The sequence below is a fragment of the Callithrix jacchus genome, chromosome 10 (assembly GCF_049354715.1).
Source record: "Callithrix jacchus isolate 240 chromosome 10, calJac240_pri, whole genome shotgun sequence".
NCBI classification, from domain to species: Eukaryota; Metazoa; Chordata; class Mammalia; order Primates; family Cebidae; genus Callithrix; species Callithrix jacchus.
Genome location: NC_133511.1, coordinates 67537956 through 67562788, shown reverse-complemented (window position 1 = coordinate 67562788; position 24833 = coordinate 67537956). Strand labels below are relative to the sequence as shown.

The 24833-nt window shown below is 45.6% G+C and overlaps 1 protein-coding gene across 9 annotated transcripts in view; it reads right to left on the bottom strand.

Annotated features, from left to right (window-relative positions):
* Window positions 1-622: 622 nt before the first annotated feature.
* Window positions 623-24833, bottom strand: part of FAM168A (family with sequence similarity 168 member A) — a 186203-nt gene continuing 161992 nt past the window's right edge. For 4 of the 9 annotated variants that reach the window (XM_078340263.1, XM_017977803.4, XM_017977806.4 and 1 more), the window contains 6 exons: window positions 24726-24752; window positions 19321-19446; window positions 11279-11421; window positions 9168-9342; window positions 7209-7339; window positions 623-6422 (listed from right to left, as the gene is read on the bottom strand). In XM_078340263.1, the coding sequence (XP_078196389.1) occupies window positions 7227-7339; window positions 9168-9342; window positions 11279-11421; window positions 19321-19446; window positions 24726-24752 (584 nt within the window). In that variant the 3' untranslated portion in view covers window positions 623-6422; window positions 7209-7226. The remainder of the gene's footprint in view (window positions 6423-7208; window positions 7340-9167; window positions 9343-11278; window positions 11422-19320; window positions 19447-24725; window positions 24753-24833) is intronic. The other 5 variants (XM_078340265.1, XM_078340266.1, XM_078340264.1 and 2 more) reach the window with 2 other exon arrangements.

The window sequence follows — 24833 nt, the reverse complement described above, 5'->3', positions numbered from 1 at the left end:
TGAGCCCACGAGGTGGAGGTTGCAGAGCGCTGAGATTGTGCCACTGCACTGCAGCCTGGTGAGAGACTGTCTTAAAAAAAACCCTCAGGCCTTGATGGGCAGAACATGGGCTTGATGCACAGGCTATGGAGCCAGACCAAGTGCCAAATGTGAGTTTAACTCTGCCCCTCACCAGCTCTGTACCCTCGGCCAACGTACTTACCCTCCTCAGCTAGCCCATCTAAGATGGCGCTAACAGGGCTCACCTCACATGTGCTGTGAGGACTGTATGCCTTAACAAAGATGAGCAGCAGGTGCCAGCCACATGGTAGGCACTCATAGATGTCAGCTTTATTGAGTAGACAGCTCAATTGGTTTCAACTCTGAATGGCCTCACTGTGCTCCCACATCACACACTTAAGGTAGGTGCTGAAGTTGCCACTTCATAGCTCCCCAGCAGCTGTAAAGTAGGTCTACTCTTAGGGCAGACCCCTGTCATATCGGCTGAGATGCACTTTAGGTATTTCTTGACGCTGAGAAAAGTTTAGCATCAACTTGGGGAGAAGCCCAAGGGAGTCACTGGCCCGGGGACAGTCCTCTGTGCCTCCCTTCCCAAGAACCACTCAGTCTAGTCACCTAAGACTTTTTTGGGAAACTTTTTTTTTTTAATAGTTATTGAGTGTTCTACAGCTTACAGTAAATATCATAGTTACAAATTCTTGGCTTCAATCTTTCAGAGTGATCACTGTCTGGTCTTCAAAACATAACAAAAACCCAAAAGAATCCAAAACAACAAAACAAAACCAGATTTACACTTCATACACACAAGCGAGGCCATGGGGCTTTCCAATCTTTACACTCTGTGGAGTGTTTTGAAAACACCTATAAATTCTTTGATCAAACTACTTGGAAGACACTGGTCAAAGGTTTTTTATTATTATCATTTTAAATGTTTTATTTCTTTTTAAAATGTGAGTTCCAATAAAATTTAAAAATTAGATTCCAACCTGTAGATTAAAATGAATTAAAAAATACAAAATCATATACAACGCTCTCTTCACAGGGATGTTACATGCCATGAGAACAGGTTTCTCTGTCATGTGATATGAAACAGGGAAGCAGATGCCTTGAAGTCAGGTTGGGGACAGGCCCTTGGGCCTTTAGATTATTATAGACAACTCCAAGTTGCTAGAGGCCTGGCCTTGCCTCCCCCTGGATAAGGAGGAGCTTGAGTCACACCATAGATCCAGACTATCTGGCTGACCCAAGGAGGTCGTCTCTGGGATAGTCCCCACTCTTAGTCTCTGACTCTTAGGCCTGGGGAGAAAGGCTGGGGTCTGGAGATGCTGGTCTTGCTGGGGTGAGGCCCAAAGCTGATTTCACCCATTTGATTCCTATGGGCTGGTACTTCTCTGCAAAGCTGCTGTTATATATGTTCTCTTCAGGAAGGAAATGGGTCAAGGCCCTCACTACCACAGCAAGGATATACAGGGACTATCCACGTGGCCACAGGGAAACAAGTGCTGTCTTTTCCCTTTCTGGCTTTGTGGCAGCCGGTCCCAACTCCTGTGTGCCTCAGTTGGCCTTTGGGTTGGACTCAACAGCATGCACAACAGAAGACATCCACTGGAGAAACCGAGGGACTGGGACTCCAGTCTGGCTTAGGCAGGGTTGGCCATGGAATGTTGAAGCTGGCCTGCCAAGAATTTTGAAGGCTGGGCCCTAGAACTATATAATGCTTAATTTAAGAAACAAGGTGTTTTCTAGGAGAGGGGCGGATGGATGAGTAAGGGATAAACCCTGCAGCCCACCTGGCATGCCTCCCTGCGCGCTCAGAGGCTCTGGTGTGGAATCCCATCGGTTAGTCTGGCCATGTTTCTTCAGCTCTGTGGGTGGGTCCCACTGGCCCACTCTACTACTGTGCCCTCCAGATTCCCGAGCTTGGCAAGCAGCTGGGGCTGCACAGCCAGTGGTGATTTGGGAGAATACAGGATAGAAAAGCAGACTTCTGTATATTTTAACTTAACTGCAATTGAGGAGGAATTATGATATAGATGCTGATAGAGAAGAAAGTTCACAGGGCCCAGAATGAGGCTCACTGCCTCTGGCCACAGAACAGAGCTGAGGAATTGGATATGGAGGCTCTGGGGCTGGCTTAGCCAGTGCCTCACTGGAAACATGGATGAGTCCTAGCTGTATGAGGAGCCAAAACTTGTCCTACTTTTCTACTTCAGGTGATTCCTTTCTGAAGCCCATCAGAACAAAACAAGGCCTTCAAAGGAACCCCAGATCTCTGGGAGCGAGGTATCTCAAATTTGGAACAATTTGGATAGGCAGGGGTAAGGATGCTCAGAGTCTGGTTCTGTTCCTCACCCATGGGAAAAGCAAGCAGAGAGACCTCTGTCCACATGCTTTTGGCCAAGGACATGGGCCTCTCAATAGAAAGATGCCTCCAGTGTCCTTCAACATGTCTTCAGTCCTGGGCACTGTGATCCCCAAAGTGTTTTGTCCAAGATAGGCCTTTAATTGCAAATTCTTGTCTTCTTTGTGCTGCCAGCTAGATGTGCCTCTGTGTCCCCAGGACCCATTACAGGTCCTGGCCCAAAGCAGTTCATACAAATTTGCTCAGCTCAGAGGACTGGGCTTCCCTGGTCTCCATAAGTATGGGTAGCCCCTCCCTTCATGCTTGCCAAGACACCCAGCAGGTGGCAGCAGAAAGAGCAGAGGGTCTGAAGAATCACAAGCTGCGTAACCCTTTAGCAAGTCTCAAGCCTTCTGAGACTTAGTTTTCTTCATCTATAAAATGGTGGACTATGGCAACCAATGTCAAAGTACTTTGCATACCAAAAAAAGCTCCAGACAGGTGTGTCCCTACTAAATATTCAGGAAAGGGGATATACATTTTAGGGTCATTTGCCAAGTAAGAAAGAACAGCAACTGTCTTATCTCATGAGGAAGAAATTAAATATGCATTTTTTTCAAAACCTGGCAAATGATTGTTTCAGGCTTTCACTATTTGCAGGCAATCCAGCTCCCACACTCAAACTTTCTTGGCCGCAGGCCAGTGAGGAGACAGTATCAGGTAGAAGTAGAGGAATTCAAAAGGGTTGGCTGGTGACTGAAACCATCTGTACCCCTGATCCTGGCCACAGGTGTTGCACCTGGGGAGAGGCAGTGGCGTGAGAAGGAGAAAGGGGTTTGCGTGCTGGTGCCAGTGTGTAGCTGTCAGGTGGGCACACCCCTTGTCTTCTTTCTTACCTGCCTGCCTGCCTGCCTGCCTTCAGTGGGACGGCCCTTCCAGCTCTTTTTGTCTAGCTTGACTACCATGCCATCTAGAATCTTTGGAGGATACCTATGGTACCTCCCACCAGATCTCTGTGACCTTACCAGTAACTGTGCCCATCCTACTAGAGGCACATGACTGTCCCCTCTCCCCAGCTCAGTCCCTTTGCAGTGACTCCCCAAGCTTGGCCAGGCTTGTGGATCTCCATCACAGCAAGAGGGTTGAGGCTGGCTGAACTGGGGCTCATACTGAAAAAGGGGTGCTGGACCTGGGGTCTTCCAGACCACAGCCTTTCAGTGCCTTATTTTCACCTTGGGGCCTCCCTTTCCTCCTGAATTACATGGTAGGGGCAAAGACAGGGCACAGGGCATAGATGCTTCAGTATGTGAGCCTGGTGGGAATCAGATGGAGGAGAATAAGGTAGCAGACAAACTGGGATTCAAGTGGTTGTGTCACTTATTAGCAAGTCACTTGACTTTTCCAAGCCTTGATTTCCTTAAGGATCGAATTGGAGAAATAACCTCTATCTCATAGGGTTAAGCCAGAATAATGTATGTTAAACTGTTCTGTGAACTGTGAGGTCCAGTTGTTAGTTTTACTTACTGGTATAGAAAGAAAAAAAGTTACACGGTCATCCCTAGGTCTCCTCCTCCTCTTTCTCCTGTCTGTGGTTCCATCCCAGCCCTCATAGAGGCAGCAGGGTTCTGGGAAGCCTGGCAGATACCAGCATTCTGCTGACTGTGGGCCTGTTCCCTTCCATAACTTGTTTTCTCATTTGTCAATTGACTGTAATAACTCTGACCCTGTCAGGGTGAGTACGAGAAAGACTGTGAAGTGCTTTGAACTCTATAATGTACCTGACAAATGCAAAGGTTTCTATTATCATCATTATCATTATTATTTTGGCATTTTTCAAACACATATGACATAATCTAGAACAACCTTCTACCTTTACAAAACCAGAGCGGGTAGGAGGAGTATCTGCAAAAAGTGAATTAACACTGGAAAACTTTATTTTAAAGTGAAACCTCATCAGCACCCCAGAACAGACAATTTAGAATAGCTGGATTTTTTCTTACTGGTCCTAAAGTTCCTTGGAAGCCCAGGAAGGTAGACCCCCAAACTTCTGGCTCCAGGCCAAGGATGCTGATGGGCTTTGCCCTTCTGGGAATGGCTAGACACCTTCTAAGCTCCTTCTAACCCAAGGGTTTCCTGATTTTTCCCTCCCTTAGGGAGACATGGGAGGTAGGAGTAAGGGTATGTCCAAGTTTTCCTGAATTTAAAATGAAAACAGTTTTTTAAAGTCCCAAATGTTGTCAGTGATCCAATTTTATACAGTAAAATATTCATGCCTCACCCCCAGAGGGGCTGCTGGCCCAGCCAAGTGCTGGGTGCCAGAGGCTGCTGCTGAGCAATCCAGGCTCCTGGCTGAGACTAGCAGGGACCTCCTCGTCCCAGAGATCCCTCTTCTCCCAGATGGGCCTGTCTCCTGGGCCTCATTCTTGTCTTCCTCTCCTGATGACTCCCATTCTCTTCTTCCTCTTCCTTTCCCTGTCCTCTTGGGATGAGGAGCTAGTCCTAAAAGCAGGGCCTCTCCTTTTCAGCCAGCCCACCTGCTCCTTCTGCAGGTAGAGTCAGGTACAGGATGAAAGTTCCAGATGTCTTCACAGAATTTCCAAGTGCTGTTTCTTCATTTGCAATTTCTGTTCCTGCCATCTGCCCCCGTGTGGCCTCTGCCCAGTCTTTGACCCCTGCCTTTGGAGTCCATGGAGGAAAAGAGCAGAAGTAGGAGCCCAGAGACCATTCCAGAGCTTACCAGGTATGGGCACTGCTGACTTAATTTTTACAAAACCAAGCCAATCCATCCCTAGGTAAATTTTTGTAGGCAATGCCACTAGGTAGGAAGGCTGCATTTAATGCTAATTTACTGTGAGGTCTAGGGAAGTTCGTTCTTCTTCTCTGGGCCTCAGTTTCCTCATCTGCCAAATAGGGGAATGGATGAGATGATTGCTAAGGTCCCTTCAGTTCCATGAGTCTATGAAATGTTTATTGCTATTGCTTTTCCTTCACTATCCTGACCTTCAGAGCTGCCAGCACCCACCTGGAATGTGGTTCCTTCACTTGGGCCATGAATGGCACAGGTAACCAAGAGCTTGGCCTGCCTGCAAGCTCTACGAACAGACAGGTGAGTCCTGGCACTGGGAAGGGCAAAAGGAAAGGGAGAGAAATGCCCTAGGTTCCCACTCCGATCAGGAGGAAGCTCCTCATCAGAGTGTGTCCATGACAGCTCAGAGGCCGAAGTCTGAATTACACAGGGCATCTGGCCTTCCAAGGCCCTGGGATGCTGGGATCCCACCACCCTGCAGCTGCTTGGCAGGTCTAAGGTCAAAATCACCTTTTGAGGAAGTGCCAGGTCAGTGAACATCACTGTGCAAATCAGAAGGTCCAGGGCCAGATGCTTTGGCTAGAGACCTTTCAAACCAAAGCAATGAGGCAAGCACTGCTCCTCCCTTCTCTCTCCTTCCCCACAGTGCCCTCCCTCCCCCACCCTCCCCCAAATTCTAAAGACTTTTTCCCCCAGATTCTCAGCCTGGGCTATTAAGCTGCTAATAACACTCCTACATACTCAGGTGATTTTGTTCTTGGTCTGTTTCAATGGTTCTCAGGAGACATTTCATTTGTGTTCAGGACATGGCAATGTCCTGAACTAATCTTAAGAAAAACAAGAACACTCCCTCAGAGATGTAGCCTCCTCAACAGCTCTGAATTCCTACCCCAGACCACATCTGTTTATGCTCTTCAAATGGAATCAAGCCTTCAGATGAACCATTGCAATAAACCCTACTCTGCTTGCCTCTAGACCGGGATCCCCAGGGACAGGACACTTAGGGAAGAGCATAGAGGACATGACCTGGTCAGGTAAGAGGAAGGGGGTAGAGCTGGAAGGGCAGCGGCTAAGAGGGGAACAGTGGCGGAGAGGCAGGAGATTAGAAAAAGCAGCTTTTACAGAAACCAAAAATCAAAATCAAAACCATTAAAGATGCATAAAGTGACCCTTGCACTTCCGTTGTCTCTTGCAAATAGAGGTGGTGCTGCTAAGGGAACTGCTCCAGCACCGGTGTAAGACTTGAGTAGTTGCATACAATGTGTGACTCCAGATCTGTGGAGAGAAAGGGGAAAGAAACTGTGATACTCCAGAGGCCACTTTAGGAAACCTCTGGTCCCCCACCCTCAACTTGGGAGCCCTTCATGGGGCCTCTGTGCCTTCCCAGTGAAGTTGCCCACTTCCCACCAGTGGAATTTGTGCTCTGGTGCCAAGAGCCCTGAAGAAGGTGGGGGGAGGACAGATGATGTGGTGGGCCAGAGGATTTCAAAGGCACATCCCTGGAGCCCTATGGTTCACTGTCACTGCCTCATGAGCTGCTGAGGTGACTAAGGAAGCCAGTGGTCTGGGTCAGCCCAAAGCCTCCAACTGGCTCCAACCAAAGCTCTAACATATGATTTAGCTAAGATTTCATTTGAAGAATGGGGCCCATAGTTAGAAGAAGTCTGAAGACCATAAGGTAAATGGCACCGAATTTGGTACTACAGAACTGGCGTTGAAGCCTTAGCTTAATTTTTGTTGCTTAAGTGATACTGAACTACATATTTATCTGTAAAATAGAGCTAATGATTCTTATTTCACAGAGCAACTGTAAGGATTATGAGATAACATAAGCAAAGGGCTAGCAATTATTATTTCTGTTGTTACTTAGATTTCAACAAGCAGTCAACAGAAGTGATAGCTATTAAGAGTGATATTATGGACCCTGGAGCAGGAAAGCAAGGTAACTTGACAACTGTTATCTGCCCCAGCTGACACCTGTGCTCCAGACCCAAGCCAGGGGCTTTGAGGCAGTTCCTGTATGTATCCACCTCCCACATCTCTCACCCTGGCTGCACTCACTTGGATGGGCTGCAGGCTTTACCAGTGTGGGGGCACGTAGCTGTACGCAGGGGTTCCTTGGGCCCTGTATGTTGGCATGGAGACAGGGTGTGCCCCAATCGCTGTGTGCTGGGGTGTAGTCAGCAGGGTACCTGAGCATCCAGAGAGAGAAGAGTAACCTGATGAGGCTGTACCAGACACAGGAATGAAGAGGATGAAGCTACAGTCTTTGGCATGACTGCTCCCTCTGCCTGAATCCCCCATCTCCCTCACCTTCCTGATGCACGGCTGTCTGCCCTTCTCCACCTCAGCAGGCTTCACCTCCTTATGGCAATCTTTTCTGATGCTTGAGGACAGAATCACTATTCCAAGTCCTCCTCTTCCCTCCCCCCCTTTTTTTTTTTGAGATGGAACCTCGCCCTGTTGTCCAGGCTAGAGTGCAATGGTGTGATCTCAGTTCACCGCAGCCTCTGCCTCCTGAGTTCAAGGGATTCTCCCACTTCGGCCTCCTGAGCAGCTGGACTTACAGGCGTGCATCACCATGCCCAGCTAATTTTTGTATCTTTAGTAGAGACAGACAGGTTTTCGCCATGTTGGCCAGCTGATCTCAAACTCCTGACCTCAAGTGATCCACCTGCCTCAGCCTCCCAAAGTGCTGGGATTACAGGCGTGAGCCACTATGCCCGGCCTTTCTTTTACTTTTGTGTGTCTTACTGCACATTCATACTCAACAGTAACTGCGATGTCTTGTATTTCCCACACAACCTGGGAGTTCCTTAAGGACAGAATTCTAGTCTGATCTATTGATATCTGGTTCCCAGGACCTGAGCAACAAGGCTGGCACCAAGCAGATATTCAACAGTTTGCTGACTTGATCTGGGGAGTAAGAGGCCTCAACCATACCCTTACATTAGGGGCAGAATAAAATCCAAATGCTCACCCTGCCCCTTGTACTTTCTTATCTCAGATGGTAGCCTAGCTGGTTCTTTAAAAGTTGGGTCTCTAGGCCATGTATAATGGCTTATGCCTGTTACCCTAATACTCTGGGAGTCAGAGATGGGTGGATCCCTTAAGCCCAAGAGTTCAAGACCAGCCTGGGCAACATGGCGAAACCCCACCGCTACAAAAAAAAAAAAACCCACAAAAATTAGCTGGGTGTGGTGGCACACACCTGTGGCCCCAGTTACTTGGGAGGCTGAGATGGGAAGATCACTTGAGCCCAGCAGATCAAGACTCCAGTGGACCAAGATCATGCCACTGCACTGCAGCCTGGGTGACAAGGCAAGACCCTATCTCAAAAAGAAAAAAGTGTCCTTGGGGACTTCTGCTTCTCTCATCCCTCAAAATTATTATAATTATTGCACAGGTTCTTAAGCTCCTGCTTAATAAAGAATATTGTCCCTGTGTCCTCTTTTTTGGAGCCCCTGCTGTTACCAAAGTGCTAGTATCTCTCTTCTCTAAACTACATTGACAGCCTCCTCACTGACCTACTTGCTTCCAGCTCACCCCTTCTAATCCTGCCTCCACTCTGCTTAATGTTTAAACTTAACGGCGTCCCTGCCGGCCCTGCCTGACCCCCTTTGTGCACAAGAGGTACCGCACGTATTCAAGACTTTCTACCATCTTATCCTTGCCAGCAATCCAGCCACCTTCCAACTCCAAGCCCCCGTTTCCTAAGGGCCTTGGCTCCATTCTATGAACATGCTATCGTCGTGTTCTTTCTGCACCACCCTTCCCTCTTTCACTTCTCTAGTTAGCCTGTGTTCAACCTTTAAGGCCTAGCTTGATATGCCCTTCTTGGTGAAATCTTCCTCATCCCTGTAGACAGACTTAGAGACTCCTTCCTCTGGGTTCCCATACCCTCTCCCCTCCCGCCCCCGGGCACAGGACCTCTTGTGCTATGCTGCAGTGGATTCCACTCTGCTCCGTTGTGAGTTCCTAGAGGAAAGGGATGGGCAGTGATGCAGATGCTGCCCTCACCTGCTGACATTGCCATGGTGGTGCCTGCCACCATACCCATGGCCACGCCGTTGGTCCTGGGAGCGGCAACAGGTGCTGGGTAGATAGCAGAGGGAATGCTGTTGGGCTGGACGACCGTGGTGTGGTGGATGACATGAGGCTGGGCAGCATACACAGGCTGTGTGTAGTAGGCTCCCTGGGGGAAAGAGGCTGAGGTCACATAAGAATTTGGAGAGGTGGGTGGGATGTGGAGAGAAGAGCACGCGCTGAAAGACACAAGGTCCGGACCCCAGCTGGGGCTCTGCTTGTCTTACGATGGGACTGTGGTCAGTGCAGTGCTGGGCTTATTTGAAAAATAAGGCTCTAGGATGTGAGGGCGATCTGGCTGCGACATCTGTCACCCCATTGATCACCAGGGTTGATTCAGCTGATCTGGCTGGCTAGGCGGGGGTATCCCCTTCCTCCCTCACTGCTCCATGTGTGTCCCTCCCGGAGCTGCATGCTCTGTCGAAGAGGACGACCATCCCCTGATAGAGGAGGACGAGTCTTTGGTCAAGGGTACATGAGTAGCCGCACTCCCCTGCTAGAAAAATAAGGCCCTAACCCTGTCCTGCCTTGCCCCAAGGCTACTATGATGATCTAATGGGATAAGAGCTCTACTCCCTTAACCCCGGTTTTAGCATTTAACATGTTTTATCCTATTGCAATTAACTTTTATAAGCTGCCTAAAATTTAAAGGGAGGAACAACAATCGCACGCTTGCTGTTACCAAGCATGTGAACAGGGCTGGTAAACTCTAGAACACATACACTGAAGGATAATTAGTATCATACTGGTACAAGTGCTAGCATTTTACGTTGAAAAAAAATGGCAAGTGGGCGCAGTGGCTCATGTCTGTAATCCAAGCACTTTGGGAGGCCAAGGCGGGTGGATCACTTGAGGTCAGGAGTTCAAGAGCAGCCTGGCCAGCATGGTGAAATCCCATCTTTACTAAAAATAAAAAAAAAATTAAAATGAGCCAGGCGTGGTGATGCATGCCTATAGTCCCAGCTACCTGGGAGGCTGAGGCAGGAGAACGGCTTGAACTCGGGAGGTGAAGGTTGCAGCAAGCTGAGATTAGGCCACTGTACTCCAGGCTGGGCAACAGCAAGACTTGTCTCCACACCCCAAAACACCAAAAAAAAAAAAAAAGCATAAATTGATAGCATTTCCCAAGATGTCTCTTATTAGCTATTTCCCTTTAGGTAGAAAAGGTAAGGATGAAGACAGTGGTCCAAGGTGACTCCCAATTCCTGAGTCACATGGCTGCTTCCTGCTGCTATAATCCACTGGCCCACTGACTTCCAGGGGGAGTAAACTAGAGTCCCTGAGATCATCTTAATTCAGAAATCTTCAAATGTTTCTACTAAATGAGAAAAATATCTCAAGCCTCTTATTAAGTTTTGCCTTCTACTCTAAAATATAGCTGTTTTTTAAACTAAAAAAAGTATTCTCACCACGTACACTTCCTATAGAGTTGTCACTCAGAAGAATGTGTCATGGGTCTGCTAGAGCCCCATATGGTCCCCTGTCTCATACCAATCCTGGAAAGCATACGTCCTCCAGCTGAAGGAGCCCAGAAAGGGCCATCAGGCACAGAAAGAGTAACTTGCCCAAGGTCACAGAGGACACTGGTGACAGAGCCTGTGTACTTTCCTCCTCCCCATTCAGTTCACAGACTTGATAAAGGAAGGGCAGATGTGGGGGTTAGAAAAGACCAAGATATTGGGGTCTCATCTTACCAACTAATAGCTCATGGTGTAACCCTGGACACGTCATTCCCCTCTTTGAGTCTCAGTTTCCCCACTTGTTTATCAAAGGAGTTGAGCTAGAAAATCTCTGAGGGCCCTTGCCCTCTGATGTTCTGGGCTCTGTTAATCTAAATGACTTCATGTCTCATCCCTCTAGGGGCTGAGGTGGAATGAGAGAGTAAGCAGACTGCAGGGATATTGCTTCAGTCATACAACAGGGATGGTTAGCCAGAGCCATAAACTCTCCTCTCCTTCCCTTACTTCCTTGCCCTACCCCACCATACTGCACCCAGGCTGGAGGCTCCTCTACCTGCAGGAGAGGTAGCTTTGACATGTACCTACCTGGGCATACAGATTCTGCTGGGGGTAGGCACTTCTGATTGGATACATGGCCGTCTGATAGGGGTTGGGTGATGGGGAGTAGGGGGGTGGAGCAGTATTACTCTGGGTCGGTGGGACCTTGTATGGTGTCCCCGCAGTATATCCTGTACCAAGGCAATAAGAGAGACTTCCAGTTAGTTGGCAGAAGAGCACTGCTAGAAGGCAGCAGGTCCCAGTCACGACTCCCCAGACAAAGGTGGGCTGAATCCAGGCTGGAAATAGAGATGAGAACAAACAACAGAGCTCCACCCAGAAAGCCCTGACCCCAGAGGCAGCTCCCTCAGTCCTGGTGCACAGGGCTGCATGGATGTTTCTGGGCATCTTTCTTTCTCTGGGTCTCAGGGCTCTTATCTATAAAATAAGAGGCTAGAACCAGATGGTCCCTTTCAGCTCTGACAGCCTGGGATTTGGAGCTGTGTGGAGTGGGCAGGTGCAGAGAGATGGAAGCCCTCAACCCATTTGCTCTTTATTGCTACTCTCTATCTTCTTGCTTTTCTGTCTTCTCATGCAGCACACAGGGTATTTTTTTTGCTACTCTCTCTCTTGCTCTATTTCTCCTTATCTCTCTCTCTCTTCTTGGAGTTCCCTCCATCATGTTCCCCTTCCTCCCCACCAAGTTTGAAGGTGAAAACCCCATACAAAACACCATCCAGAGATCCTCATCTTCTGGGATGCTGAAAAACTTTGCTCTACAGAGTTGGCTTTCCTTCTCTCCTGGGGTCCAGGGGAAGGTTCCCTCTGCCTGAAAAGACATGAAGTCAGAGATCACAAAGATTCACATCAGCCTGGAACCTGGGCCATGTCTGTCGCTCACCAGGATGGACAAAAAGTTGGGACCGAGAGTCAGGCCCCAAGAAGCTCACAATCGACCTTGCAAATAAATTGTGCTACCTTTGAATCCTCCAGAAAAGAGTGATAGATCCTTTGTTCACAGAAAAAAAAAAACTTGAAACGTGAGTCATAAAAGGAGACGAGACTGTCTCCTTTTAGAATCACAAAATGGAATTATTCTATGGAACCCAAGTGATCAAGTGACCCCAACCCTAGCACTTTACACAACAGGATCCTGGGCTCAGAAAAGGCAAGTCTTTTTAATAACTTCTCCTGAAGACTCTAAACTCTTCTAAGTTGAAGGGACAGTACCAGGGGCCCTACACTTTGAAGCCCTGCTGGGGAGGTGCTGAGGTGGCTTCTTTTCTGTGGTTCCATCTTGGATAGGTCTAGCTGACCTCACTGACCCTCTCTGGGCTTCAGCTCTTTCACCTATAACATTCTCGCCAAGGACCCTTTCAGCTCCAAGGTGCTGTTTCTATTACACAAGAAGAGACTGGGGGCAGAGTGGAGGGACTGCTTTATTGGAAGAGAAGACATCTAGTCTTCAGTCCTGGCTTTCCCCCAAATTTTTGGTGACAACTGTCAAGTCTTTGAGCCTTAGTTTCTTATTTTGTAAAATCAGGTGGCTAACAATGAAGATCTCTTCCTAAATGAAAATTCCATGTTTCTAAAGATCTGGGTCTCTTCTACCCTAACCCCACATGAAAGAAAGCTACCACATGGTCACAGATCTCTCTCAGTCCACATCACACCTCTTTGGCTTGGCATCCCCCTGCCCGAGGACTCAAGAGGATGTGAGAGCTGCTACACAGCTGCCACAAAAGTTGAGCTTTCCCTGGATTCATGTCATTTATTTTTCCACCTGCAGATCCATAGTTTTGTGGTCAAATATGCTTGGGAAATAAGTAGCGATGAGGATAGAGTGGGAAGGATCTATGAAAGAAAGGCAAGCATGTTAAAAAGTAGAAACTAACTGGCAGGAGGACTGTGAGATGAGTGAGAAGTCTAGAGCAGATTTCTCAAAGTTTCTAGATTATGGAGCTCATCTTGAAATGTCATAGGAGGAGAAGCAGACACTGGGGGAAGACAGGGAGTCTAGCTTTGCAGATGTCTAGAAGGAACCATCTGATGTGTATGGAGAAACAATTTACTATCTATAAAACAAAGGGGTTTTATAGATAAACCAGAGATACATATTTCCCAAATGTAGACAACAGACTATAGATTCCAAGGGATCTTAATAGTTGTTTTTGCCAAAGAAAAGGAAAGAGAGTTCTGTAGTCCCATATGTTTGTGAAGTCGCAATGTAAAATGGAAACAGTCATGATTTTTAAAAAAATTCCATGACCCCGAGAAGTTTTTAAAACAATAGAGTGGGCTGGACATCATGGCTGTCATCTATAATCCAAGCACTTTGGGAGGCCAAGGCAGGAGAAGCACTTGAGACCAGGGTTCAACACCAGCCTGGGTAACATAGACTACATCTCTAAAAAAAGAAAAAAAACTTAGCCAGGCAAGGTGGCTGGTGGAGTCCCCAGCTACTTGGGAGGCTGATGCATCAGGATGGCTTGAGCCCAGGAGTCTGAGGTGTAGTGAGCCCTGATCACACCATTGTACTCCAGCTTGAGTGACAGAGCAAGACCCTGTCTCTTAAAAAACAAAAGGTGGGAGGTGAACTGTGAATCTCTAAGATGGGGATATGTATGAGACTGTATTTCCCAAATTAATTTTACCACGGAATCTTTTATTCATACCATAAACATTTAAAACAATTAGCCAGGTGTGGTGGCTCATGCCTGTAATCCCAGCACTTTGGGAGGCTGAGATGGGCAGATCACAAGGTCAAGAGATTGAGACCATCCTGGCCAACATGGTGAGACCCCATCTCTATTAAAAATACAAAAAAAATTAGCTGGGCGTGGTGGCGTATGCCTGTAGTCCCAGCTACTTGGAAAAATCATTGAACCCAGGAGGAGGAGGTTGCAGTGAGCTGAGATCACACCCCTGCACTCCAGCAGCCTGGCGACAGAGTGAGACTCCATCTCAAAAAAAATAAATAAATAAAACAGTTAAATTTCAGCAATGTTTTTTGTAATTGCAGCTTGTTTTGGTTAACAAAGTTTTATTGTAACATATCTACAACCATTCATTTACATATTGACTAAGGCTACTTTCCTGCTACAATGGTAGTTACTGACAGAGACCATAGAGCCTTTTGAAAAGCCTAAATATTTGGCCCGTTATAGGAATGTTTGCTGACCCCTGATTTAAAAGCAATATATCAAGATGTACAGAATCCTATCAGAGTTGAAAGCATCCCTTTTCTAAGCAGGAGAGAAGGACACCCCTGAACCAGAAGATGCCTGTTTCTGAAAGCTCTGCAGCACAGAGAAGTGGTTACGAGCAGTCTGGGGACAGACTGACTGCCTAGGTCCAAATCCCCAGCTCTGGGACTTAATAGCTATAGGATACATCAGTCTTCTTGTGTATAATATGGGAACAGTAATGGTATCTACTTCATAGGATTCCTGTGATAAAGACATTAATTGTTAAGTAAAAAGCTCTTAGAACAGTACCTGACATATTAGAAGCACTTCATAAAGATTAGCTATTATGATTTCTTCTCTCTCACTTTATAGGGAGACAGTAAGCTCCTGTCCTAAGGGTATGCAGGCAGAGCCTATGGCTACTATGGTCTGTCCCAGCTTGGAACACAAGACTCCAGGATTCTAAGATTCTAAAATGTTATGGCTTAAAATGCCATGATTTTGTGATTCTTTAAAGTTAACAGGCCAATGATGCTGATGACTTTCCTTTATACTCCTGGAGAATATGCTCTGGAATTTTTATCTTCCCTGGGGAAGCTGCGTTACCTACTCTATGCCGCAAGGACAGCCGTATTACAAAGTGGTGAGACTATCCCTCTGAGGAAAATAAAAAGCTCTAAGAGACTGCAGCAGAATTTGGTTTCCACATCTAAGAATAACCTTGTTGGAGGATGTTTCCCTTTCTTTATGTTATGAAATGAGACACACACATACTTAGAATACAAATAAGTAGCCAAAACACCCAGGGCAGCCAGAGAGATGATGCTGCAGAGGAAGGCCTTGCTTGTTTGTCCAGACAGTCTGAGATGGGAGAAGCAGAACTGCAGAGCTAGAAGAGACCTCAGAGATCACTAAGACCAGCATAAACACTTCACAGATTAGATCATGAGTAGCTGCCGAAAGAGAGAGCAGCTTGTGGGGATCTAAGACTCGGTCCTACTTCCTCTAACCTCAGTGGTTCTCAAGGTTACCATTTGTCAGGAGGATCTTCATGAGGCTGCAGAAACTGCCTGGGGGCCCTCATCCTAGGGTCTGTCAGTAAGTCAGGTCAATTCCTCTCTAAGGGAATTTCCTCATTTGGACTACACAGTATCAGAGAACCTTTCTAGTGCTGATATTCTAAGTTTCTGAGTATTTGAGAAGACTTTTATGAGGAAATCATTACGGAGGACTTTCCACAATATACTGGTGGTCCTGTCATTACTCCTGAGGAACACTGAAAATTCCCCTGGAGCTATAGCCAGAGCTTGGGTAACACAAAAATCAGGGTTTATTACTTTATGCATCTAACTAAAAAAAGCTGTTGAGCTTGTGGCAAAAAAAAAAAAAAAAAATCATAGATTTTGCCCAAATGAACTTAGACTCAATTCACTCACTGGAGGCCTGGCTATCCTGAGAGGAATTCTAAGCCTAAAGGTCACAGAATTAAGACTTTGGAATGTTGTGCTTGAAGGACATTAGAGGTTTATATTCAATTTTCTTCCTTTCAGAGAAAGAACCTGGAGCCCAGGCAGACAGATTTTCCCCAAATTATATAGCACATCAGTATAGAGCTGGGCCCAAAGTTCAGGGCTCACCATGCCCTAGGCAGAGCTCTTGCTGAGTTAAAGGTCTCTGTAGTCCAATCTTGGGCATTTAATATACTGGCCTTTGTTGTCCCCATTTCACTAAAGGCAATATCATGAGAGAAAAAAGGAATTCAATCACTAGACGTCCCAGTTCTGCCTTATAGAAGAGGTTTTGTTTATGATGTCCTATTCTTTCTCTTACGTTCCTAACCATAATTTTAGAATCCATCAAATGGGATAATAAAAAAGAGTATGTATATTAGCAGGATAAAACCTTTTCAGCCCTTTCTGCGATCCTTTTTCACTGTCATAAATCTTTTTCAGTTGTAGAACCCCTACCACCTTCAAGGGCATTGATCCTCAAATCACGGATGCCTTTTAGACTAATCGGTTTATTGATCATCAAGTTTATGTGTCTGGACAAAACAAAGCTCTATGTCTGAATCTTGCTTTGACCCCTAAGCCTCCTTGTTGGTAGCCAAATAAGACAGTGATGAATAAGTAAGCAACCTAATTACAACAGGCTTAGCAAGTGTCGGTGAAATTGAACTGAATTTGTCAAAGTGCCCTAAATTTTCTGTGGTACTAGAAGCCACAAAATCTGAATGCTGGGAGGAATCTTTATGGGTATGGGAGGGCCAGTCAACCCCAACTGCATTAAAAAATAGTACAGGTTTTTACATTACTTGCTTAAAAGAGAGGGGTTGGCCAGGCATGGTAGCTGATACCTATAATCCCAGCACTTTGGGAGACTGAATTGGGAGGAGAGCTTGAGCCCAGGAGTTCGAGACCAGCCTAGGCCATGTGGCAAAACCCCATCTCTAAAAAAAATAAAAAAATTAGCTGGGCATTGTGGTGCATGCCTGTGGTCCCAGCTACATGGGAGGCTGTGATGCGATGATTACTTGAGCCTAGGAGTTTGAGACTGCAGTGTGGCATCAATGTGCCACTGGACTCCAGTATGAGTGACAAGAGCAAGACCCTTACTCAAAAATGGTCATTGGGGGGTTACACATTTGGTTCTTTTCAAGAACTGTGATAGCCTGTCTGGGAGGAAACAGTGGGATATGGCTGCTGGACACTTAATGGGACTTCAGGAAGATTTCAACATAGTAGAATGCAAGGCCTTCTGTTACTCAGACTTTCTAACTGTGGAAAAGGTTGCCTCTTTTTGGAGATGGTTTGTTGGCCAGCCACTGTTAAGGGCAACTCGAGAGGAGATCCCTGTTGGGGTGGAAGACACTAAGTACACATCATCTTGCTGAGAGAGTAAGAAGTCTAACTGCAAGAAAGAAACTTGGAGATTTAGTTCAGTTCCTTCATTCTGCAGTTTGAAAAATCAAGGTCCAATGCATGGACGTGATTATCCAAGGTTACACAGAACCAGTCTAGAATTCAACGCTTTGGGCTTCCACTCCAGGCCATTTTTTGCTACACTACTGTAGGTGTGCCTGTACGCATCTCTATCCAGATGTTTAGATGTCAGAGAGAATATGTATATCCCTATTTATATATGCATATAATCTTATGTATGTTCACTCATTCTACCTGAGGTATCTGGAAAAACTCCTTATGGCTGACATACCTCTCTTAAAGAGTAAAATCAATCTCATGAGAAAAATCAGTAACAGAATCTTAACCTGGATGGTATCTTTTTCCAGCTGTGCTGCTTACTACTGGGTAGCATTGGATCTATTACCTTTTTGAGCCTCATCTTTCAAACTGGGATGAAAATCCACCCAAATAACTTAGGACGAGTATAATGTAGATTAAATGAGAGGGTGATTATGAAACTATATTCTACAAAAGGTGAGTTACGTTGTATGAACATAAACTGATGTTGACATATAGGGGCAATGAAAACTAGGGAGAAAATGTCTTTGGATGTTGATATGGTTTAGAGGTTTGTTTCCTCCAACTCTTACGCTGAAACGTAACCTCCAGTGTTGGAAATGGGGCCTGGTGGGAGGTATTGGATCATAGGGGTGGATCCCTCATGATGGCTTAGCACAATCCCCTTGCTGAGGAGTGAACTCTTGATTATTCAGAGTGTAGCACCTTCCCAGCCCCTTGCACCCTCTCTTGCCACGTGATATCCTGGCTTCCCCTTTTGCCTTCCACCTTGACTGTAAGCTTCCTGAGGCCCTCACCAGGAGCTAAACAGAAGTTGGTACCATGCTTGCACAGCCTGCAGAACTGTGAGCCAATTAAACCTCTTTTCTTTATGAATTACCCAGCCTCAGGTATTTCTTTATAACAATACAAGAACAGACTAACACAGATGTTTTCAAGAAAAGAAAAAAATACAATGCATTTTTCTATTCTACTTACTCAGTGCCTTAATAATTTGTAGAACCACAGACTATCAGGCCTTGTCTGGAACATCCCTGTGAGGGCTTGCCCAGTCCCTGCTGGCACAACTTAAAAGATAAGTTCTCACCACATCCAAAGTCAGTCATTTCTCTATTGAACAGCTCTGACAAGATACAAAGTTCTTCTTAGATGGAGTCAAGATGTTACTCAGTAATTTCTAAACATTGGTCCTCATTTTCCCGGTAGAACCACTTTGTGTTAAAAATTAGATGTGAAGGTGACAGTATCAGTTACTCTACCGAGCCTCAGGATGAATATGACCAGTCTGACTGGCTAGCTGGTTTCTGGCCTCCCTGAAGACTCCTTGTACACACCATGGTCCCATAGTGCAGCTTCCACTATGGCACTGTTTCTTATAAAGGGGGCAATTTTGTCCCGTAGGGGATATTTAGCTATGTTTATAAACATTTTTGGTTGTCGCAATGAGGCTTTGCGTAGGTATCTAGGGTAGAGGCCAGGGATGCTGTTAAACATCCTATAATGCACAGGACAGTGCCCCGACAACAAAGAATTATGTGGCTTAGATGTCAATAGTGCTAAGGTTAAGAAGCCCTGTGCCAGGGACGAGCCCTCTCTGTCCAAAGACCCACAGACCTTCAAAGTGTGCCCTCTGTCCTTTCCCCCTGAAGTGCAGTAACATTCCTTCCCCAGTCAACTTGCTGGCCAGGTGAGCATTTCTTTCTCCTCCCTCAGTGCTTTGTGTCTCCCCAAAGCTGGGTGCATGATAAAGAGGATGATCTTTCCCGAATAAGGAGGGCCAATTTTTTGCCTGGGTAAAAGAACCTCTTAAAACCGTATTTATCTCATAAATGTCATATTTAAAAGCTCCCTTTCCTTTCTTCCTAAGAAACAAATCAGTCCCAACCAAGGGGAACAAGGAAAGGAGACAGGCTGTATTTACTGAAAGCCGCAGAGGATGCTTGGTAAGTTCGGTTCTCGGTCCCGGTGTCCACTGGGAGGTGGAAGGTGCCTTCAGTGCCACAGGAAGACGAGTTCTGTGGCCAGGCCTGTTTCATCAGCAGAGTTGCTTAAGGGAAGACACAAGAATGGCATTAGGCAGAAATAAGTAGTGGCCACCACCAATCACAGACACAAAGCAGGGTCTTGTGCTGGACAGAAACACACAACCCAAGGAGCCTGTTCAGACACACAGGACAGCTTAGCCTTTCTGAAATGGGTAAGTGGGTTGGGAGGAGTGCTGATGTATGTTTCCAAATGATTTGAAATCAAGGAAATCTGAAGTTATACTAAGAGTCAGGATTTTCTACCTACTACTAAAATCACAAAGATGCCCATGAATACCACCTCCTACTACCTAACATTGTGGCCTAAAGCTCTGGTATATTCCTCAGCCACTTTCTCATTAACGTGTAGCAACTTGAGAGCCTTTGTGTGTTGATCAGATCAACTGAGCATTCTTTATTTTCTGAAATACCATCTGGAGGTATATTATAAGCTGCTTTCAAAGACAGGCCCACAAAAAAATTACGCATTACATGAACCTTGCTGGACTACCATCTCCTCTGAAGCAACTGAGCTGTGGCCATGGCAGCTTAAAAGGCACTGGACACTGTGCTGCACTAAACCTAGTTAGCCAGTGGGGCAATCCTTGCTAATAACTCCTTCTCCTGAGGCCAGACAGACATACTTCTTGCATACCCCTGAATATCTTCTGCTGAGGTGTTACTGGGTGCCCCACCTGGGATATCTCCTCATTAATTAGAGATGGTCCTTTGGGCCATTAAGAAAGCAAATATCAAATTTGGGGTAGGTATGAAATATAGATGAGGCCAGTTTAAGATATGCAGAGACTTCTCAGGCTGACTCAAAGCTCAGCTAGAGACATCTGAAGGATGATACTTCATATGTTTTGGAAGTGGGGTGTGACTCAAAAAACTTACCTTCACGGTATCCTGAGGGGAAAGAGAAAAGAAACAGAGTTCCAAAGGGGAACTTGCCTAACTTTTTAGATATTTTCCTTGTTATAATTTCAAACACTAAAGGGGAAACATTCTTGACTCAAATTTCTGTTTATGGTAAAAAGAATAACTTAGCAACATCTTTTCCACTCAAAGTCTTGGAGGGCCATGGATATGAGGTTTTATATAGCATATTAGCAGAAGGTGGGGCTGCATTGGCAATACTTAAAATATTTAACTAAGAGGCTAAGACAGGGTGTTATGAGAAGAAAGTATGCCTATACACTCTCTAATTCTACCAGGACAAGGATATTCTACATCCAAAGAGATCCTGTAACCCCTTTTGCCCATTCAGGTAACAGGTAATACCTCTGATTCCTTTGATCCCAGAAGTACTGGGGCCAGAGAAGGTCAGGGACTGTGCTGTTTTTGTTAAAGCAAGGCTAGAAGTACGACTATTGTAGGCTGACTCTGCGTTTGCATTAATGGCCCGCAATATATACAGCAGATGCTGAGAAATGAGAAGGAAATCATGGGCAGGAAAGTCACACTAAAAGGAGAATTCTGGTAAGAGAAATGGAGACCCAGCAGAACTCCATGTAGAGCCCAGGGCCTTTCCTGGACATCAAGACATGGCTCTGCAGACAATGAAGGAGGAGGAGAGTCCATTTTAAACAATCATTTTGCATTTCTTTTCTTTGGGGAGTGGGAAACAGGAAAGGGATAAAGAATCCGATTAGTGTTAACATATCTTTATCAAGATGTCTCCAAATTTAGTCTGCTATACATGTGGCTGGAAAGCAGTGGCCACTCCCAAAACAACTCTTAAAAAGTAAAACATATAGCTCTGAAAAGTCAGATAAAGCAAGCCCATGCCCTCAAACCCCTAGAGGAACGCCACCAGGGGGTAGGAGTCCCGAATTTGGTTGTAGGAATTTAGAGAATTAGGAGGTTCTATTATATTCCAATTTTTTCCTCCAAGTGGTATATACTTTACCATAATTTTCATAATAAGCCAAAAGTCTGACATTAGCCTGAAGGACTGTGTGACAATTAAAGTTAATAAGTCAAACTAACTTAACTTACGCTTCACAAAAGAGTAAATCACTCTTTTGTCCAAAGAGCGACTGAGGTCTACACTGCACTCAGCACTGAGGGGAGCGCCACGGTGGAAGGGAACACACGTGGATCACAGTCACCGCACACAAGGTACTTATGGTCTAGCTGGGGATGCAACACAGCCACACGCCAACCAAGGAGTGAACAAGACAGCATGATACACAATAAAATAATGTTCCAGGTTAACCAAGAAAGAAGCAAGTGCAACCGTGCCTTTGATTACTATGTCTTTTCCAACTGATGACGTGAACTATACTATATGTTTTTCGGAATAAAAATATTTTTCTGTATTTTCACCTGGTTTCATCATAAAGAAAACAAATTAGTGTTTTCTGTACTACTCTGTATATTTGAATCCTTGTAATTTAAATAACTAGACAAATGTGAAAACAAATCAAAAAACAAATATTAGCAGTCAACTTGACCTCCTTATTAGTTAGTTGTACCGTGTGATCCAACTCCTGGTACACAATTCTGAAGTCACCCATTCTGTTGGTGGGAGTGATTCAGAGCTCAGTTGTGGGATGAAGACAATTCCAACTGAAGCTTTTAGAGGAATGGTGATAGAGGAGGCTGCTCTGAACAGCATGCCTGCCCTTGGGTGCCTGAAAAGTACCACTTCCTAGATATGTTTTGTATTTTGAACTGAGTGGTAGTTAAATATAGGCATATACATATGTAAAAACATTACTAAGCTATACACTTAAGATTAGTGTACTTGGCCCGGTGCAGTGGCTCACGCCTGTAATACCAGCACTTTGGAGGCCAAGGTGGGCAGATCACGAGGTCAGGAGCTCGAGACCAGCCTGACCAACATGGTGAAACCCTGTCTCTACTAAAAAATACAAAAATTAGGCAAGTGTGGTGGCGTGCACCTGTAATCCCAGCTACTCAGGAGGCTGAGGCAGGAGAATCACTTGAACCCGGGAGATGGAGGTTGCAGTGAGCCAAGATTGCACCACTGCACTCCAGCCTGAGTGAAAGAGTGAGGCTCCATCTCAAAAAAAAAAAAAAGACATTAGTGTACTTTATATACTTTACTGTATGTGTGTTATACCTCAATGAAATGAGAGAGAGAGAACCCTTGGCAGTGAAGGGCCGTGGGCCCAGTCACAGCATGCTGCCCACATCCAAGTGCTGGGTTGTTCACTTCCCTGGATACGGGGCCCTCACGCCCTCTGACACTTGAACAATCTGTTAAGCACATATACAAGGAAGAGAGGCAGCAAGGGACCATCATCCTGAACAATGTACTGAGTCAGGAAATCTGAGCTGTAGCCTGGGCTCTGCCACTTATTAGCTGTGGGACCTTGGGCAAGTCACTTAACCTTTCTAAGTTTTAGATTTGTTGTCTTATAATACAGCAATAATCATCACTCCTTGATTGCTTCACAGTACTGATGTGAGGGTCAAAAATAAAGTGTCACCCAGTCTTATAGTTTCTAGTTCTGGTTTCTGTCCACTCTTCCATCTCCAAAGTTGTAGGCTACAGCTCTAACTGAAGCTCTCATCATCTCTCATCCTAACTACTGCAACTGCTTCCTCATATTAAATCTGCTCCCTCCAATTTTCAAGCTGCATTCATACCTAAGACTGAAACCTAATCACAAACCCCCCTTCTTGAAAACATTCCATGGTTTTCCACTACTATAGGCTAAAGTTTAAACTCCTGTGTAGCATTCAATGCCCCATCATGATCATCTTGTCCTGAAGCCCTTTCTAGACCCTCTCATTGTTCTCAATCTCCAGCCCACACTACAGCCACAGAAACTGCTTATAATTCCCAGAATATGCCAGGGAGCCTCACATCTCCATGTTTTGACCACACTGCTACTTCTTCTGGCATATCTCTCCCCAAACTCCATCTGGTAATATTGATTAATCCATCAATCATGAGCTGAAGACTCACATCTACTATAAAGTATTTCCTTCCCCCACCCCTTAACCATAGCCCTGTGATTTTTGGAAGAATCTCAATCCCTGTGATTCTTGGAAGCACCTGTACTTGATGGCATGTCTTCTCTCCACTAAACTCTGAGCTCCTTGAGAACGAGCCCCTTGTCTTACGAGTCTTTGTTATCTTCAAAGGGCCAGCTTAGGGCCTGGCACAGAATTTTGTAAAGTGAAGAGCTCCATCTGTATTCTTTATGCAGATCTATTTCAGATGCTATAACTGGAAGGGGAAGCATGAGAGCTTCTCTGACTTTTTATGGACCCTTCAGTCCAGGTTCACATATCCTGAGGCAAACAAAAAATGACTACAGGAGAAACAGGTCTGTGACTAACAAAATTGAAGTAATAAAATTATAAGAGGACAGGGTATTAGCATTTAAAGGGACTTCGGAGATCATGTGAAATTAAACATTTTATCTATGGCCTAGAGACATTAGTAAATTGCCCAAGATCACACAGCCCACAGCCGTGGCAAGGAGAAATTTCACAACTCATCTCCTGACAGATACGTAACACACAAATTCAATTTCCAGCATCCAAATAATTCAAGGTTAAAAGTTGAGAAAGGGTACAGAGATTTTATAAAAACATTTTCCTGAGCAGCCCAGGTGAGGGTGGTGAAAGTTGCAAGTCCTTCCCATGGTCCCTTCCTGTCTATGACAAAAAGGACCTAGTCAAGTTATACTGCTGGGACCCTCACAGGTGCCCAGAAGTTCCCGTGGTGCCTTGGGCCTGGAGTCCACACTGTCCAGAAAACCCAGTTCTGGTCCCTCACTTATTAGCCTCCTCGCCCCCCACCTCTTACCATCTTCTAGGAAAATGAGCCCAGAGCTCAAGTTCTGGGCTGATGGAACAGATTATATCTAAAGTCAACCAAGTCTTCAAACATGTCAGACTGCCAATGGAGATGGAAAATCTGATCCTGGGGCAGACTAGTTTTTTGGGTTCTAATAGGCATAATCCAGGTACTCCTTCACAGAGGCTGCCACAAAGCCAACTGAGGAGCCGCATGCAGGCCCTGGAATTTTTGTTCATTTGTTTGTTTGAATTTGGCAGCCAGGTTAGGGTGAGAGATGCTTTTTAGTGCCATGATCCTTTACTGCTGCCCTAGGGATGGTTCATGTGTGTCTCCAACCCATGATTTTTGCACCATCAGACATGTTCCTGCATGCTTTAGGAACTGCTGCTGAGCCACCTGGGGGGAGCCCAAGCCTAGGGGATGGGATTTGGGGAGGAAAGGAGAGGGGATCTACCATTGTTACGAGATAACACATTCAAAAGCTGTAATACAGATGAGGAAAAATAGCTTTCCTACCATAAGCTGAATGCAGGAACTGAAACTCTGTTGGATAGAAATGTTAGTTGAAATTACCACTAAGAATTTGTGCAAAGTTGTATACATTGCAGTTATATAAACAGACTT